Source organism: Gossypium arboreum, chromosome 3, assembly GCF_025698485.1.
Source record: "Gossypium arboreum isolate Shixiya-1 chromosome 3, ASM2569848v2, whole genome shotgun sequence".
Taxonomy (NCBI): Eukaryota; Viridiplantae; Streptophyta; class Magnoliopsida; order Malvales; family Malvaceae; genus Gossypium; species Gossypium arboreum.
Genome location: NC_069072.1, coordinates 57,461,036 through 57,480,915, shown reverse-complemented (window position 1 = coordinate 57,480,915; position 19,880 = coordinate 57,461,036). Strand labels below are relative to the sequence as shown.

At 37.6% G+C, this 19,880-nt stretch overlaps 2 protein-coding genes across 2 annotated transcripts; both read right to left on the bottom strand.

The window, feature by feature from the left end:
• Positions 1-6,328: 6,328 nt before the first annotated feature.
• On the bottom strand, positions 6,329-8,204 carry LOC108472982 (ACD11 homolog protein). The gene is made up of 4 exons (XM_017774549.2): positions 7,806-8,204; positions 7,363-7,535; positions 6,892-7,037; positions 6,329-6,718 (listed from the first exon to the last, which is right to left on the bottom strand). The coding sequence occupies exons 1-4, from the start codon at positions 8,043-8,045 to the stop codon at positions 6,612-6,614; spliced, it is 666 nt and encodes a 221-aa protein (XP_017630038.1). The 5' UTR covers positions 8,046-8,204; the 3' UTR covers positions 6,329-6,611.
• Positions 8,205-8,751: 547 nt separating this feature from the next.
• LOC108470848 (protein NRT1/ PTR FAMILY 3.1-like) lies at positions 8,752-12,104 on the bottom strand. Its single transcript, XM_017772343.2, has 4 exons — positions 11,959-12,104; positions 11,663-11,880; positions 11,004-11,563; positions 8,752-9,701 (listed from the first exon to the last, which is right to left on the bottom strand). The coding sequence occupies exons 1-4, from the start codon at positions 12,041-12,043 to the stop codon at positions 8,831-8,833; spliced, it is 1,734 nt and encodes a 577-aa protein (XP_017627832.1). The 5' UTR covers positions 12,044-12,104; the 3' UTR covers positions 8,752-8,830.
• Positions 12,105-19,880: the final 7,776 nt, after the last annotated feature.

The window sequence follows — 19,880 nt, the reverse complement described above, 5'->3', positions numbered from 1 at the left end:
TTTCAATTGTCGAAATCACCACACTATCAAATAATCACATAAAATGGCATGTATAGCTAGACCCATCCGCATTACGGTAGTCCTAGAATCGACTAAACCGTAGCTCTGATACCAATAAAATTGTAACACCCCGTACCCGAGTCCGTTACCGGAGTCGAACACAAGGTGCACACAGACTTAACTTAATTGTTTTCACAGTCCATAAAAAAAAATTTCTAGACAAGCTGGTTACTGCATCACTGTAGCCTTAAAAATCATATCTTGAGTTTCAAAGCTCGAAAATCAGTTTCGAAATTTTTCCCTGAAATTAGACTCATATTTCCATCTACATATTTTTTTCTAGAATTTTTGGTCGAGCCAATTAGTACAGTTTATTAGTTAAAGTCTCCCCTGATTCTGGGTTCGACTACTCTGACCTTCATGTATTACGACTTGGATATCTCCCTGTACAGAGCTTCAATACTCATGCCGTTTGTTTCTAATGAAACTAGACTCAAATGGGAATCTATACATATAAGGCATGACTTCTAATTGTCTCTGGGTAATTTATGGTAAATTTTCAAAGTCGAAACAGGGGATACAGAAACAGTTCTGGCCCTGTTTCACAAATACCTAAATATCTCTTAACATACAACTCATATGACCGTTTCGTTTCTTCCATATGAAAGTAGATTCATCAAGGCTCATTTACACAATTTATTCACTATTTAATTCCATTCCTGCTATTTTTAGTGATTTTTCACATCCACACCACTGCTGCTGTCAGCATCTGTTTTCAAGGTAAACTTTACCTATTTCGTGGTTTCCATGGACCAACTAGAGTTTTGTCATACATAGGTCCACATATGATCATATTTAGCCATTCCAAGGGCTGATCATTGCCCAACACTTCCATTCCAATCCATAGTCACATCATGAAACCATATATATATACATAAACACAAATGGTCTAATGCCATACTCCACTTCTATGCGCCATTTTCGCATGGCTGTACACACATACAACACAAAAAGTACTCGAAAAACAACAAATGGTAGTCCTATACATGCCATTTCAAAGCTCAACCAAAATTGTACCAAAAGGGGGCTTTGATAGTGTGGGAGACTTCGACTTCCAAAAATCTCGAGTCCGATAGCTGACGAGCCAAAATCTATAAAACAGAGAACAAAGAAACGGAGTAAGCAATTTATGCTTAGTAAGTTTTGAGCAAGGGATTCCAGCACAACAAAAGCATAGCATTCATATATCTAAACGGATAATTTCATATGCACACATTCTCAATATCATACTTACTTCACATTACCAACCCTTATGTTCATACACAAAAGATCAACTTAGCCAAAGGCGGTAGCTCGTTTATTAACCGAGCGAATACTTACTTGTAAGGGCTCAACTAATTCAAGCGCATACTGAACATACCTCATTGCTGGAATTTTTGCAAGCGTATTAACTGAAATTTTACAGCAAGATTGCTCATTCCCGAATCACGTACCTTGAATTTAACCGGATATAGCGACTCGCCGATTGTCTTCGGACATAGCCCGTTATAGTGATTCGCACAATTGCCTTCGGGAATTGGCCCGGATTTAGTAACTCGCACAAATGCCTTCGGGACTTAACCCGGTTTTGGTAACTCGCACAAATGCCTTCGGGATTTAACCCGATTTTGGTAACTCGCACAAATGCCTTCGGGAATTGACCCGGATTTAGTCACTTAGCACAAAAGCCTTGGGACTTAGCCGGATACCATTCAATAACCAAGCACATATATCAACAAATCAATACACATTCTTATTACATTCTCATTGCCAAAGCTCAAACACAAGACACTTATCATATTTACAATTTCGGCTCAATAGCCACACACAAAGAGCATGATTTCGATTTGCTTAACACATGATCTAATCAAATCATAATCTAAGTTCCATTACTCGAAAACTTACCTCGGATGTTGTCGAATGATTCCGATGGCTATTCGGCCACTTTTTCCTTCCCTTTATCGGATTTAGCTCCCCTTTGCTCTTGAGCTTAATTTAACAAATAAATTGATTTAATCATTTGAGCATCGAAAGAGGAATTCAAGGTACTTAGCCCACATATTTTCATTAGACATTTAAGTCACATATGTACGGAAATCATGAATCAAACTCAACACATTAGTTAGTACTCTCCTTAGCCGAATTTTCCAAGCCAAGAATAAGCATCAATATGCTTGCCTCTAACTGAATGCATGCACACCAATCCCCCTCATGTGGCCGAATATGCATGTCCATGTTGAGGCCAATTATACACTTAATACCACACATAAACGACATACATTTTACTAACTAACGCATTCCATATTGTAACTCAATACGCATCAATCATTTACTTCATAACCGAAACATCATCATATGAAAATATATACCTTGAGATAGTATATATGTCATACCAATACATCATGTGCAAACATATATATATATATATGTATATGCTAGAGCCGAATCTCAAGGTTGATTATAACTAAACATGAACATAAATCCAAAACACAAATCTTACCTACCATGCAATAAGCATAAATTATACTTATGGATGTACCATGGCCGAATACATCACAACACCATACCATTTCAATTTTGGTCATGGTTAAACAAAGAACTTAATGTCTCACTCAAAAATGCTAAAAAGAAAGTCCAAGAGCCATCAATCCACCATCACATGTATCATTAGCAAGCTTCATATTCAACATGCAATGGCATTTAACACAAAATCCACCTTGGCCGAATATCATCCCCATGACATAGCAAAGTTTTGAACCATGGACTAATTAGAACTCAAGCTAGCAACTAAAAACATGCACGAATCTCATGGAACACCATCAAACATACCTTAACTTAGATGCAAATATGGCCGAATATCTTCAACCTTTCTCCTTTCAAACCGGCCAAGAAGAACCAAAGGATGAAGCTTTTCTTTTCTCTTTTTTTTTTTCTTCCTAGTTTTGGCTCAAAGAAAGGATGAACAAATTTTTTTTCTTTTTTCTTCAACTCACGGCAATGGGGGATCACACACCTTCTTTCCTTTTTTTTTTCATTTCTTTATTCCTCACCTTAGTTTAATGTTTCCTCCCATATTGCACCAACAAAACATGTCTATGACATGTTTTGCCCATCCTCCTTTGTCATGGCCGGCCACCACTTATAAAAGAGGGTATTTGACATGCAAAACCATTGTTTTGCATGCATGCTTCAATTAGTCATCACACATTTCCTATCCTACTTTCAAAGTTTACTACTAGGTCCTTTTAGTGAAATTCACATTTATAACCCTAAATCAAATCATCAAAATGTCACACACAATTAACACATATCATAGGCATCAAAATGAATATTAAATTATTTTTATGCCTCGGTTTTGTGGTCCCGAAACCACATTCCGACTAGGGTCGTTTTAAGGCTGTCACAGTAGATGTAAGTAAGGGTGGCAACAAGGCTTGGCAGATAGCCTATTTTTGTCCACATGGCTAGACACACGGGCGTGTGCCTAGGCCGTGTGTGACACATGGACAGCCCTATGGGCTTGTTGTTCGACCGTGTCCCCTACGCGTCAAATTTGCAAGTCAGTATGCATGGTAGTAAACACATAGGCAGAGACATGGCATGTGCATCAGTTGTGTGGAGGACACGGCCTTTGGCCACGAGCGTGTTCCTTGGCCGTGTGCCTCAAATTGGTTGGTAACGTCAGAAACAGAATGCCAAGGTTTTTACACACGGGCTACAACACGTGCGTGTTATGGCCGTGTGAGGGACAAGGGCGTGTGCTTAGCCGTGTGAAAACCCTTGTAGGTTCAAATTTAGAATTTAATTCACACAGGCTCGGGGCACGGGCGTGTCCCCTTGTGCTTAAGCCGTATGGACCACACGGGCCTTCAGCACGGCCAGGTCAAAATGGATGGGCGAGCGTGTCGCCTCTCACAAGGGTGTATGCCCTTATTTCATGTGGCATTTTTTTTAAGTTTTCAAAGGTGTTTGGATAAATCCCGAGTCATTTCTAATGCGTGTTTGGGCCTCATAGGCCCATATTAAGAATTTCTAGACTAAGATTGAAAAGTTTTAAATTCGATCGAGTTTACTTGAAATGATTGTATGGTTGTGTTTAAGTCAGGTAATGCCTCGTACCCAGTCGGACTCAGGTAAGGGGTGTTACATGAAACTTGTTGAGTCATTAATGGGGCTACCACCTATGAGAGAGGTAGTGATACAAGCTGGGTAGTTGGAACAAGTAAATGCAATGAGCGAGGTACATTTCAAACACTTATCTAGTGTTTCTCATTATGACTTACTATTGGTTTGGTAAAGACATATGGGCCCTTTAGAGTTTTGAAATGGGTGAGCTGAGGGGCTTACAAACAAGAGTTGGGGGGAATACTTAAGGTTAACCCAATGCTCAATGTGGGTGTCCCAAAGCCTATTTGTGCAAATCAAGTGGATCTCGACTGAGGCAAGTCACAATGTTGGCAAGTAAGAGCGGCGGGATCTTGCAAATGAGATGTACTATGGGGCAAGACGGTTCGAGTAAGGAGACGATGAAAGTCGAGGAAAATGTTCCGAAGGGTGGGACTACTTGACAAAGAGGCTAATTAAGATTCAGTCAAGGCATCGAGAAAGTTCTAAGGCTATCCAAACCAGTGTCATTTCGAGGATGCAGCAAGGACATTATGAGAATAGGTCGGGGAGAATGTCTCGGGCTATGGGTAAAAGCTCGGATGAATACGTGCAGAAAGTCCCATGGAGGTCAATTGATGAAATGGAGCTCATTCGATCCACTTGAATTGACCTGATTCATGGAACATGTAGAGAAGCTCATCTACTTAAAGCATTGGTGGCCCAATAAAGCACAAAGAGAAATGAGGGTTGCCATGGTAAATATGGAAACTTATATTAGAATTTGTAATATCTTAAAAGATTTTATTTTGTAATCTTAAAGGATTAAGTCAATCTTTTAAGAATCTAAATTGTAGATAGACCCTAATTTTGATCGTCGATATAACTCAATATGTACCGTTGTTTTAGAGGGTGTTCAACTTGAAATAGATGTCTTCCCCCTCATTTGTAATCATCCTAGGATACCCAGTTGTGATCCTTCATAGTAATTGAATAATATTGAGAGCATTTACTCAAATACCTTGTATGCGTTACTTTATTGTGGTATTTTTTGTTCTTTCATTGCTTTTTCGTTTTGAGTTCCTTTGCTTTTGTTTTGGTGACTTAAAGAATTTCTACAAGAATTATCATTTTTTGAAAGTAAGGCTAACTTAGGTGGATTTGTACTTAAGAAATCGCCTAAGGCCGCACGATTTACCAAATTAAAATTCTAGCTCCATGACGTATAACTTAAGTAACCACATGTCCCTTTACTACGCCACATCATTAACTTAGCACTTACCTTTTTTGTTTTTATAAGGCAACGAGGACCCGTACACATTAGAGACATGCTAGGAAGTGTTGTTGTGTTTGGGTTTCTCCATCAAGCCACGATGAATCGCCGACAAACACCCACCCACAAGAATTCCATTGGCAACTGTCATTATTCATCAATTCTGGCAATTCTATTTCACTCCAGAAATCGTCACCCCCGTGTGCATTGTTGTCTGATGATACTTGAATTTTCTTCGACAAAGCTACTACTAAATGCATCGCTTTCGAGGCTCTTTGATCTTCGACAGTCATTTGCCCCATCGTCGCTTCCGAACACCACGATATATTGGATGCCAAGTTTTGTTGTTTCCCTTCGTGTCGTGTTTCGTTTCCATAGTGGCAGCGAATTTCGAGGAGGTGATGAACTCGTTCAAGTTCTCCTCCATATATGGTGGTTGCTCCATTACATGAGAATCAAACAGTTAGGATTTTTAATTCAAAATTATATTGCCCTATACTGTGCCACATAGTTACGTTAATTCGCTAAAACCCCTTGTCACTTTATATAAGTTCCCCGTCAACAAATAAACTAACTTTAAAACTTAGAGAAATGATGTTTCCAAATGTTTTAAAAGTAGTTTATGGGCTTTTTAACCAACTCCTAAACTCTCAGCACAGAGACCTCTGCTTACACTTGAGTGCGGACCTTCACCTTTTCCACCCTCTAGAAAATAAAAAAACTAAATTTTATGCTTTTTTCTTATAATAATATCCATAATAAAGAAAACCTGCAGAGACAAATCTAAAAAGGCAAAGAACAGTTTTTTTTTTCTGCAATCAACATAGCTATTGTTGCTGTTAAGTGCTACGTGCGATCCTATAGTAATTCTTTGAACATAGCTAATTAATTAATAATATTTGGAATGCGGAGTTGTTTATCTGGAAACAATATCTGAGTTTTCTTTTGATTTCTTATATGAGTACACACAATTAAAAAAGTGAAACTAATTAATAATATAGTATATGTCATAGACTGTTGTTTTGTTGCTGCACAAAATCTAAGATGCAAAATAGCAACTAGCTAGAGCAAAATAACATATTGTAGAACAAATTTATGTATATATATTAATTATAATAAAGTAGTATATGTTGCTGGTTGAATAAAATATCCATGGATATTCTTCTCTGACACTCTGCCCAGTTGATAATATTAGTCACCAGTCCAAGGCGATCTTCCTAGAACTATAAAGCTTATCAATGTATGCTATTACTGGGCGCGATGCTTCGATGTACCTTCTCATTTTCTTCTCTGCTGTATGATCTGCATACACACACATATATATATATATATAGATATATATATAAATATATAAAGATTAAAAAGTACAAGGAAAAGAAGAGAATACATGATGATGATCAAAGTTATTTTGCGAAAGATATTAAGCATCCATTCCATATGCTATGTTGCTCTCTCCTCAACATATAGAAACTCACCTGTTTCATTGAGCTTCTGTAAAAGTTCTTCCCTTGTTGGAAGAGTATACATTCCAGCAGAAACCGCAGTCCTGACTGCCCATGTGTGGTATGGTGCACACACTTGAGAATAAGCTGTTGAAGCTGCATCCTTCAAATAGTAATCACTACAATTTGGAACCAAATAAATAATAATAAGGAAGTTGAAGCATAAAATGGTGACATGAAAAAGGAGAGTTACATTCCATATGTGCATTCTAGTGTGTATTTTATCAAGGAAACAGAGGAAAACAAAATTTTCAGCTAATCCCATGTTGATTATGGTCTAAAGCCTCTGCCTTTAGTCTCCTAATCTCGGTTTCAGGTGTCATTTTTAGAACTTTGCCATAGTAAAAAAGGGTCACAGGCATATCACACGTTACATAACTTGTAAATACTATAAATTTCTCTTAAAATCAAGAGAAAAAGAAAAGATGGAAGGACGAAACATACTCGGTTGACAGAAATTCTTCAAATAAAGCCCGGATGAGGTCAAGACCCTGTCTAACTCGCCGCAGATTACGCGAATGGCTTCCTGGTTTTTTCACCGTGTCATTAGCAACATCACGATCAAGTACATTTTCTAAAGTGGCATACGTCTTGGATGCTTCCACAAGATCATGTACCTTATCAAAGCATTAATCATTTCATTACATCACGGCATTGAGAATTTGTATAAAAACAAATGCAAACCAAAAGAAAATAGGCCTTGACGAAATGCTGTATTGTATATGGATGTTAACAACATCAGAAAATCTGTCTATACGCTATCTGCATTTTTTAAGTTTACATTGATTGATTGGCATCAATTATACATATAATAAGGTTTCTCAATGCAATTCCTGACAGCCTAAAGAAACATGATTCCAGTTTCTAGCAATGTAAAGGCAATGAACCTTGGCGACGTACTCCATCTCGGCGAATTTGAAGGCGAGGCCGAGGCAGCTAAAAAGAACAGAAACCAGAGAACATGCTTCACAGAAATTATCCAACCGGAGTTTTTGATCCTTAGTCTGAGATCCCAAGAATCCCGACAGCTCCTCAAACGCCTTCGCTATAGCCGACAGAGGCGTTTTAGTTGTCATGGACATCTTGGTTTGAGAATGATTAAAACCATTATCTGCACCTTCATCCATGGCTTATATCATAACTATCTTTAATTTTTGTTCTTTAGGATTCCCAATTCGCTTTGAAACCGTCCAACATTTTGAATTTTCATCAAGAAAAGGTAAATTGGACTAGTGTTTTACGTGTCTCGGATTCATTTATTTTCTTTCTGTTGTCTAAACATGACAAAGTGTTGTGGGGGATATTTAGTGGTCACACTACAAACACGGTCCGCCACTTGGATTTCGACTTTTATGGGAGAAGGAAAAAAAAAACACACTTTGGAAAATTCCAACACATTTGTGGTCCTTTTGCTTCCCTGTCGTTACTCGTTGCTTTTTTAATCGTCTGTTTGATGGGGATGGATGGGTTACAATAAATTCGGCCCAAATACAGCTGGTAACTCCCTTGAGCAATTATCGTCATTGGTTATGTTGAAAACTTAACGGATCACGTCCCTTCTACCATCGATTTTCATAATTAATACAAACTAAATTTGAATTTTAAGAACAAAGAAATATAAGACTTTGAACCTCGAATGAGTATATTCTTGTTTTGCTGGCTAAGTATATCCTTGTTTGTCTTGCCTTTGCTTGGCTGCTCGTCTATCGATATATTAAAGGATCTGGTTGACTAACAAGTGTTGAGCTCCCAAGATAAATAAATAAATAAAGAAGAAGAAGTGATTGGACTTGGTAAACCATAATTAAAAAAAAAAAAAAGAAAAAGAGATAGTTTACTAAATTTCAACCTTATTTTTATTTTTATTTTGATACAGTCATTGCTAGGACTAGAACCTGGGAATCCAAAATAATCAAACCTTGCTTGCAGCTTCTTCAGATTCAGCGTCTTTGGTAGGGGTTTGAATGGGCTTATAAGTATAGAGCTTGGCACAACAGATATAGTAAAGAAGATTAACCACTTGCAAGCCGGTGATCAACCAGTAAAACAACTCCAATTTCCCCTTGTTTAAATTGTTATCTGGGAGCCAATTTGATCCGTCAGGTTTAGCACTATATTTGTGCACTAAAGAGACCAGCAACGTACTCACATAATTCCCAACTGAAATTGCAGTCCAGAACAAAGCAGTAGCGCTGCTCCTCATGCTTTCTGGTGATTGATCATAAAAGAACTCCAAGCGTCCAATTGACATGAAAGCCTCAGCTATTCCATGTAGACCGTACTGAGGCACGAGCGAAAAGACTGACATGGGGATGATAGAATGAGGCTTGTCCTCAAGCCCATGTGCCACAGCTGCTTGTTTACGCTTCCCTTCTATGAACCCTGCTACGAGAGTGGCTAATACTGAGATCAAAAACCCGATTCCCATCCGGTGCAAGAAGGTGATGCCGCGGTCCAGCCCTGTGAACCTTCGGGCAATGCGGATTAAAAAGCGGTCGTACAAGGCTATGGTGGAGAGCATGGCTAGCATGGTGAAGACAGACATGGAACCAGCAGGGATTTGGAAGGAGTTGGTGAGGTGCCTGTCCATGGTTTTGGCTTGTTGGAGGGAGAATGTGCCTTGCTGAGCATAGGCTGTGATGAGGAGGATTCCTGATGCCCATATTGGTCCCATTCGGATCAAAGATTTCAATTCCTCCACTCGATGAACACTGTTTAGTCTCCATAGATTTGGAGCTTTTACATTATCTTCTTCAGTCACAATGGCTGCCTTGTCAAGAAATCTGCAACCCACCACTCACCATATACATTAATTAATTGATTAGTACTCAATTTGGCAATATTATTTCAGACCAAGTTGTTGGAGTTTTCAAAATTTTATTCCAGTGTCACCATAACCAGAGGGCTGATAATTTATTTATGGTTGTGGGCAACCCATTAGGTTACCAGAGCGAGTTGCAGGTTAACTAATAATGAGTAAAATAAAATAAAAGTGCTGGCATCCGGTTGTATGGTGGGGTTTGATAGTTTCCGATGCGATACAGGCATTAAAAAGAGCTTTTGTTTTCATTGTAATAAAATGCAGCCGTACGTGGATGGTGTTTGTTTAGCGATAAGAACTGAGGTAGTGGATGTGGCGCCCCCTACTCCCAGTTATTACGAGCCTTCTCTTTTGCATAATTACCCACAACCACAGCCACAGTATATGTACGAGGGTAAAATAATTTAAAACATTTAGATAATACTTTTTCTTATAATGATATAAAAATAATTTATAAAAAGTTGGTAGCAATAAAATCTTTCAAGGTGATTTCCACTGTCCTCAACATTTCATTTATCTCACTCTTTTATATTTTTCCTATTATTGTCCCAAATATGGATGGACATGTATTCACTTTTCTAAATGGTTCCAAAATCCCTTTTAAGAAATTTTCCTCTCCCCACCACACACATTTACAAAAATAAAATAAAATAAAATAAAATCCAAAGTTTTATATCCCAACTTTATAAAAATTAAGAAAAATTAGTCACTCTAATTTACATAAACTTCAAATATTGATTTTTATTAATTTGTAACACATAAATCGTAATGTTTGTATATAAATTATTAAATTGTTCATAATTTAAAATAAAATTTAAAGTTTATTTTTATAAAATATTAGAATTAAATTTGATAAATTAAAATTTTCATATCAGACCTTTTTGTACGATGAAGTGATGAATATATGTATTTGTAATTGTTTATTGAAAAAGGATTTTGGAATGGTTCCGAAAAGTGAACATGTAAATCCAAATCGCTAGGAAAGTTACATATAAAAATATCAAAAGAGAATTTGAAAGTGTAAAATATATTTTCACGTCAGTTATGATATGCATGTGCTTAAATAGGATATCTCTATAAAACAAACAAACGAACTTTATAACAACTTGCTTTGATGCCACGACTAAGTTATGGTACCACTGTCGGTTTCTGGACAAGTTCGTGTATTTTGTGATTGGATCAATTGATGCAAGTATATAGTGTCTGATAATTAGAGATGAATGAATTGAATATAACAGAGATTAGATATTAAGAGGAAGCTTACGCCATTTGTTTACTGTGGACAAGCCTTCCGTCGATAGAAATTGATGCGTCAAGCTCTTCATTCTGGTACAGCAAGTTTGGATCAGAAACCATAGTCAAATTCCTCTTCCTGAAAGCTGCCACAGAGACCTGTAGCAACCGGGTAAATGGACTCCCCACCGGATCCATGTGTCTGTAAAGTGGGTATCCAAGGACGAATGCAATGATGGAGAGAAACATAGAAATGGTGGGTATTCCAAGGCCCCATCCCCATCCGATGTTATCTTGAATATAAACAATCACTGTGACAGCCGCTAGGATGGATGCCCCCATCACAAAATAGTACCAGTTGAAGTATTTCCATGTCTTGGTTGGTTGCTTTGGATCTGTTTCATCGAACTGCTCTGCTCCAAATGCAGCCACGCAAGGCCGTATCCCGCCCGATCCCAAGGCTCCCAGTAAGAGAGACCCGTATAGGAGTGCCAGTTGTCCTGAAGTAGCTTGTTGGCACACTTGCTCACCTGTACACGGCGGTGGTCTAAGTTGTGGAATGATTGCTGATAGCGTTAAAGATGTCATCGCCTGATTCAATCAATAAAATTAGTAGTTAACACGAAAGATAATCTTGTTAATAATTAACAACAAGACGATGAATCCATGGGAGAGAGCTCAGCTCAGTACTATTTGATATATGATGGAGGCAACAGTTAGAGTCCAGAAACGACCGGCGTATGCATCGGCGACGAAAGCCCCAAGCAATGGTGTCAAGCTTGCAGTTCCGCCGAAGTTTGTGAGAGTGTTGGCTGCTTTGGTTAACGGCATATGAAGCTGCGTTGTTAAGTAGCTAATCATATTAGCATAAAATCCTACCACGGCCAACTTCTCACACACCTCGTTTGCTGCATCATATTAAAAAAGAAACCAAATTACCAAATTATTATAAATATAAAACACAAAACTAACGAAATTAGGCTTACAGAAAATGAAGGGCATGGCGATCATTCCTCCCTTGGGCCTTTTAACATTGTTTTGTTTACTTTTATTCTCCTCCATTTTCTCCATCTAGCTTGCTGCAATGAAATGGTGTTCCCCCCAAGCCTATTTATAATAGGCTGGGTTGAAAGGTTTATTTTATCTCATATAAAGCAGTGCAGACGGTAACTTTTTTACTGCAAAATATCCACGGCCACAAAATTGATAGCAATTAAATTAAGAGCTGGACCTGATGCATCGTCACATATGAGATGAGAGTGAACTTTGCACAAATTGTAAACACAAAATTGACGTATTAGTTGAGGGGAAAGGACGTCTAACAAGTTTTGTTATTTTCAGCTTTTTAATTTGTTGGATTGATAAAGTTGTTGGTTGTGTGTAGGCTAAAGAAATAGATTTAAATATAATCTCACTCCTTTGTGAGTAGTTGGGTTAAAGGTCTAATACATGTGTTCAATTGTTATTATTTGTCTTAATTTGTGTTAACATGTATTTTAATGTTTTTGAATTAAATTTTTGTATTATTTTTCAAAAATAAAGAAAAATCTAGGTAACAAAAATATATTTTTTGAACTAACTTTAGAAAATTGTATATGCCAATTTTACCTTTTTGCCCTTCTAGTTTTACTACTTTTCCCTTCAGCTAAAGTATAAATAGAAAACTATCTTCCTCATATTTCACACAACAAAAAACATAGCTTCTATCATTCTTCTCGTCTTCCTCATTCTTCCTTCTCTAAAAGTTTTGTTATTTTACAAAAAATTACATTAGAGGAAGTTCTGTCTAGGAATTTGGGATTTAAGTAGGACCATTTGTGACTCCTCCAAACTTTCCTAGGAATTGATCCTAGTCTAGTTTTTTCGGCCAGATTTTTTGACAACCTTTAAACTTATGTTGACCTTATTTCTCGTAAAATTTAAAAAATAGCAATACCAATTGAGTTTCATCTTTCTCATTCGAGTGTACAAATTTGGAATCACTGTGTTAACCTTGTAGGGGGACGTCCATTGTAACATCCCGAATTATGGCCAAGTCGGAACAGTGATTTTGAGACCTCAAATTCGAAGTAGAAATAATTATTTTATGATTATTATGAGGTCTATGAGATGATTGCATACTTGTGTGAAAATTTCATGAAGAAATTTTGTGAATAAGTGTCCAAATTAACTTTTAGGACTAAATTGAAAAAGTTGCAAAATGTGAGTTCTAGAAGCTTTAAGCTTGAAGTTGCCATGGATTATTAATTAGAGGTCCTTAAATACCAATTTTCCTAATTTCTATTTTTATGGACAAAAATGGACATAGTTAGGAAAATTTGAAAGAAAGGCATAGAAGGGCATTTTGGTCATTTGGTTAATAAAAGAATAGAAAAGGAAAAATGAAGCAAAATTTGCTCATCTTCTTCAAGTGTGTGTGCCGAAAATTAGAAGAGCTATAGCTAGGGTTTTTCTGCAACTTTCAATCTCGATTTTAAGTATATCCTAGCCACGTTTTTAATGTTCTTTATGTTTCTAAGATCCTTGAAGCATGATCTACCTATTTCTAACCTTATTTTGAGTTAGGGTTCATGTTTAAAAATTGATCCATGTGTGACTTGCATGTATTTTGATGTTGAATGGAGGAATATGAAAGTTTGATGTATGATAAACATCTTTTACTAAGTGGTTTTTCATGAAAACATCTAAAAATGACTTATTTGTAAAGTTTATAAAAGAGTAGTGAGATGTACGATTTGATGAGAAATGTGGGTTGTTATGAGCATATTATAAGTTTGGCTAGGCTTGGGTAACAAAGAAAATGAGTACATTTCATTTTACGAGCCTAGGGACTAATTTCTAAATATATAAAAGTTTAGGGGCAAAATCGTAATTCTACCAAATTATGATTTATGGACTGTTTTGAACAATTTGATAATTAAATAAGTGAAATTTTTTATTATAGATCAAGAAAAACGGAGTCTAGACCTAAACCGAGGAAAGAACAAGGTTGTGGACTAAATCGAATAATTAGTCATATTTTGGTACCGAGGTAAGTTCATGTGTAAATAATGCAATGTCATATCATGTTTTAATGTTTTATTAATGTATGAATCTCTATGTTTAATTGTTATGACAAGTGTATGAATGACGTTATAGTCTATGAGCATGACATTGTGAACGAGTTCGAAGAATATGTGACATCGAGAAAATCTCGTTTGAACCTTAAGAATAGATTAGGATACGAGTGACATGTCACTAGGAACTATGTGATGTGAGCTCATGAGATTATGTGTATATGTGACTATGTGAATTCGGGTGCTAGTCATGTACGTCCAACCGGTGGCTGGGTAGCTCGGCATGTGTTGGGGGTACCTGTCAGCTTGCGTGAGCAGCCCGAGTAGTTATGTCCTGACTGTCAACTTGTGTGAGCAGGCCCGTGATTATCTCGAGAGCGAGTGGAACAAAAAAATTTACACACTTTTTCATACCCTTTTTAACTTTAATTCATGCGAAATCGGTTAAATTTTTATGGAAAAATAATTAATTTTTATAAAATAATTAAATTGCACTTAAAATATGAACATGTTAAATTTTAGTTAATTTCATAATTATTTTTGATAAATTTTGGTTATTTTCGACAGATTTGCACAAAGGGCGAAAAATGGCTCGGCAGACACTACTAGAAGCATAAAATCGAGAAGCAATTTGAAGTATCGAGGCGAACTAAATTTCAGCCTAAAACGGTCCAAAATTATATGTATTTATTCATAATATAATTTGTAACACCCTACACCCGTGCCCTACGCTGGGACTGGTTTACGAGGTGTTACCAACCTTGAACACATGCATTCCTACGTTTCTGAATCATCAAACCTGGACAATTTAAAACTTTGTTTAAACTTCTTCAATACGGCCTAGAGACTCCAAACATTCATTTAAAAGTCATTCGGGACCAATTTGGGTCATTCAACGAACTCTGAAAAATAGCACGAGACACAGGGGCACACGCTCGTGTGGAAGGGGCAACACGCCCGTGTGACCAATTCGACATGGTCGTGCTGTTGGCCCGTGTAGCTCACACGGCCTAAGCATACAGGGACACACCTGTGTCCTTTACCCGTGTGGAATTGATTTCAAGTTCGAACCTACAGGGGTTTTCAAATGGCCTGGAACACGCCTATGTCCATGGCTCGTGTTCCTCACACGGCCATGACACATTCATGTCTTAGCCCGTGTGCAAAACCTAGACATTCTGTTTTTGACATCAGCAATTCTTAAGGGTCACACAGCCAAGGCACACACCGTGTGTTAGGCCGTGTCCTTCACGTAGCTAAGACACACAGTCGTGTCTCTGCTCGTATGTTTACTACCATGCATACTGACTTGAAATTTTTACGTGTAGGGGACACACGGCCGGACAACACACCCATGGGGCTGGCCGTGTGTCACAATGGCCTAGTCACACACTCGTGTGTTTACCCGTGTGGACAACATAGGGCTATTTACCAAGCCTTTTGTCACCCTGAAACACAAAATAACAACACCCGTCATGCTAAAGATCATCGAAATATGATTCCCAAATCCAACAATCATATCTAAGGCATTTACACATTTCATATTTACTAAAACAACCAACAAATTACCCATTCATGAAATAACCTCTTGTATTCATGTAATAACTTTCAACTTAAACCATTTCAGTGGTCTTATACAAAATGAATCAAAATGCCAAAATAAACCAACACATTTGGCCAATTAATAAAGACACAAAATCTAAAGTCAGGGTCCTATACATGCCATAATCAAAATAAATAGATCTAATTATACCAAGTACTTTGATTTATAGTGTGATCAATGTCTCTGACGTCCGTTGATCCACGAACTAATTAGGCGGCATTATAAGAATATGGAAAGAAATAGGGTAAGCATAAATCTTAGTAACTTGCATAAAAATAAATATAGTGACAACTTTACCAATCTTCGTCATGCTCATGATACAAAAATAGGTATAAACACAACTTACTCATCACTATCCAATACCATTCACATAACATATACTAAGCTCACATCTCATACATTCAAATCGGTACCTGTACCACTCACAACATGGTTATACTTTTCTCGTTAAACTTAAACTATGACTCTCACCATTGAACCATTTAAAATACCATTGGATATTCACTAAGCCTCAAACACAGAGTATAATGCCAATGCCATGTCCCAGACATGGTCTTACACAGGCTCATCCATCAAGTCGATGCCATGTCCCAGACATGGTCTTACACTGACTCTCACATATCCGTGCAGATGCCATGTCCCAGACATGGTCTTACACTGACACATTTTGTAGCCGATGCATGTCCCAGACATGTCTTACACTAGCTCTCAGCCAATGCTATGTCCTAGACATGGTCTTACACTAGATTTTATAATGTAGCCGATGCATGTCCCAGACATGTCTTAGACGAGCACACAAATGACCCAAGTGTCATGGCACGAATATCCAATTTATTTCCTAAGGTTCGAACGAGAGTTCTTCTATCTCAATATTCATCATACATAATCATTTCCACAAACAAGAAATTTATGCTATATCAATTTAAACACATATAATAACATTACAGTTGCATTATTTACATACAGCTTACCTTGGTATACAAAATGTAGACTACTCGTTCGGCTTAGTCCACTTACTTTGTTTTCCCCCGGTCTAGGCCCAAATTTTGCAACTCTTAATCTAAAACGATAAAAATTCACAAATTTAATCATTTTAATGATCTAGGTACTCAAAAATTTATAATTGGGAAAAATGACCATTTTGCCCCTATACTTTTGCAAAATGACCATTTTACCCTTAGATCCAAAAATCAATTTTTATCAAATTTTTTCATATCTTAAGCCTAGTCGAACCCCTTTTACTTTTATAGCAACCCAAAATTTCCATTATTTCTCACATTTACTATCTAATTTTTCAACTTATGCAAAATGGTCCCTAGTTAGGGCTTCCATGAAAATTCCTTCATAAAAGTTATTTATTTCACAACCATAACTCATATTCTTTCGTAAAATTTTAGAAATCAACATGTCTACTATCATGGAAAAACTCTAGACTTTCAACCATTTTGCAAAATAGTCCCTTTGTTAGAAAGCTCATGCTACAAGGACTTCAAAAGTACAAAAATATTCAAGAAAAGCCCCCAGAATCATTTACTTACCAAGGTTTTAAGTTGCTAAAATTTGGAAGCTCCAAGAACTCTATAATGGCTGATATTTTCGGTGGTGAAGAGAGGGTATTGAGAAAGATGATAGCTAGCTTTAGGTTTATGATTATTATTTTATCCTTTTTGTCACCTAACATTTGACCATCCCTTAATTTAAGGCTCTATGTCCAGCAACTAATATAATATTAGTCTATTTGCTCAATAAAGACTGCTAATTTAATGTTCCATGACTATTTGACACTTTTAGCCATCTAAATATGACTTTTGCACTTTATGCGATGTAACACCCCAAATCGACCTAGACGTTATGGCCGAATCTAGCGGTATCACATTAAAGTGTTTTTTGAAACCGCGATTTCACTGAAAAACCCTTCTTACTATATAAAACTTATGTAAAGTCTCAGTTTGTATTCATTTAATTTCAAAATGTGGTTCATAGGAAAGTTAATCACTTTTAAAAAACATTATTAATTTCGTTGAAAATCTCTTACAGTTGCGAAAGCTAATTTAAATTAAAGAAGTTTAAAACATATGTTTTTGGAAGCAGTAATTAGTTTGAAAACTCGTATTTTTCTAGACTAGCAGTTTAAAGTGAGTAATCAAAAGCCCAATTAAAAGTCAATCCCACAAATGGTCTTTTTAAAACCAAAAATCAAAAATAAAAAATACGAGTAAGCAATTTAACGTAGTAGTAGGAGCAGTCATGTGGTTATCTTCGAGTCCCTCGCAGCACCGATCTGCCTAACACTGGAGACTACCTGTACAGTTAAAGGGTGAGTTTACGAAAACTCAACGTGTAATCCCCTTACCAGAGTAACAGTCAATATACAGAAACAAAAACAGTCTGGGCCAGAGCCCTTTAATAGTAACAGTACTGTCCAGTTCAGAGCATAAGTGGGCGAAAGCCCACTACATTATCATTTGGGTCACAGCCCATAACAGAATCAATTGGGCCTAGCACATCTCAGTAACAAAACAGAATGTGTGAATGAATGGATGCATGCTATCCCATCCAACCCTACACTTGCCTCCGTCTAACCCTGCACTACCTGTGGGGAATAACTCACCCACGCCATCTCTACACTTATAATGTTAGCATCAGTTGCAGCATTAACTGAAATCGCAACAAAACTGCTAGTACATATACGACTTTAAGCCTTCAATAGCGGTATTATATTTGGCACAAAGCCATCGGTAACTGTAATAAGTTCAGCACATAGCCATCAGCGACGGTAATATAATCAGCACACAGCCATGGGTGAATATGATCGATATAGAGTCATCGATAAATACGATGGGCACATAGCCACTGGTAAATATGGTTTGCACAAAGCCATAATCAACATAGCACAGAGCCATATTTAGGTTGGCACAGAGCCATAATCAGATTAAGCAACATTAAGCCGTTCATCGGACCACAGTCGTCTCATGCGACCCGTGCGACCTTAACAGATCAATATTAGATCCACAGTCATCTCATGCGACCCGTGCGATCCTATCAAAACTTCCTCCGTATCAATGTCCCAACCCCATGCAATATGTCGTGTATGTCATGCTCAATCATCTCATGTGTATGCAAAATGGCCATGCTCAGTAACAATCATTTAAACATATATTAAAAGCATATCAGTCGTACAATCACCGTCAATTCAGTTAGAACACAGTCATACGATCACAGTCAAATCAGTAAAATTCATAGTCCAAGTCAGTCATTTACCCACAAGGGCAAAACAGTCATTTTACCCTACATGGATATTTCGGTAATCTAAACAGTTTGGCCTAAACATGCTTATCGGCCCATCCGAAGGTTTACAGTCGCCCCGAGCGACTTTTACAACCCTAACAGTCCTATTGGTGAAAATGCGCCCAAGGCCCATTATTCGGCCCAAATGGGCCCACACGCTTGTGCGACCCAATTAGCCCAGGATTAGCTATGGCTATGCATACTACACAGCCCAGTACAAAGTTTGTCACTTATCGAGGATTTTATCCGTGCAGGACCGACGAGCCCATTGGGCCCACGCGACCCACTTCAGCCCATTGAGACCCAGAATGGCCTATGCCATGTGTGCGACATGACAAGCCTCACTATTTTTCACCTAACAGTCAAATTTACACAAGCGGGTCCACGGGCCCATCGGGCCCATTCGGCCCATTATGGACTAAGCCCATGAATTCATTCATGGCGGCCTTTTCTACCGTGCACCCACGTTTCGTGAGCTCGGTTTACCGTGTGTGCGATCGCATGCTCTAAGCCCCTCCTTTCGACTTTTCGGCTTTTTGGTATTTCGGCATTTTGGCATTTACCGACCTATGGTCAAATCAATGTGTGTGGATTCACACACTCTTTCGACTTTTGACCGATTATCAAATACGATACTATTACACACTTGATGCGATTTGCTGTAAAACACTATCGAGCACTCTGAGACCTGCATATCCGAACAAGATAATTCACTACTCCACAATTCGCCGCGGACAATTCTGTAAAGACCCAATACCAACATCAATTCACATTTCATATCCAAGAGAAAAAGAAAAACTTTCCTTTAACACCACCAAAATATAGCCACTTTCCTACCAACCGTGTAACAGTAGAGTCGCACTACTCCAACGCTAACCTCGCAAATAGAACAGTCGATCGATTCACCAAAAATCCATAAAGGAAAAGAATACTTCACAGTTGCATCACTTACCAATAACGC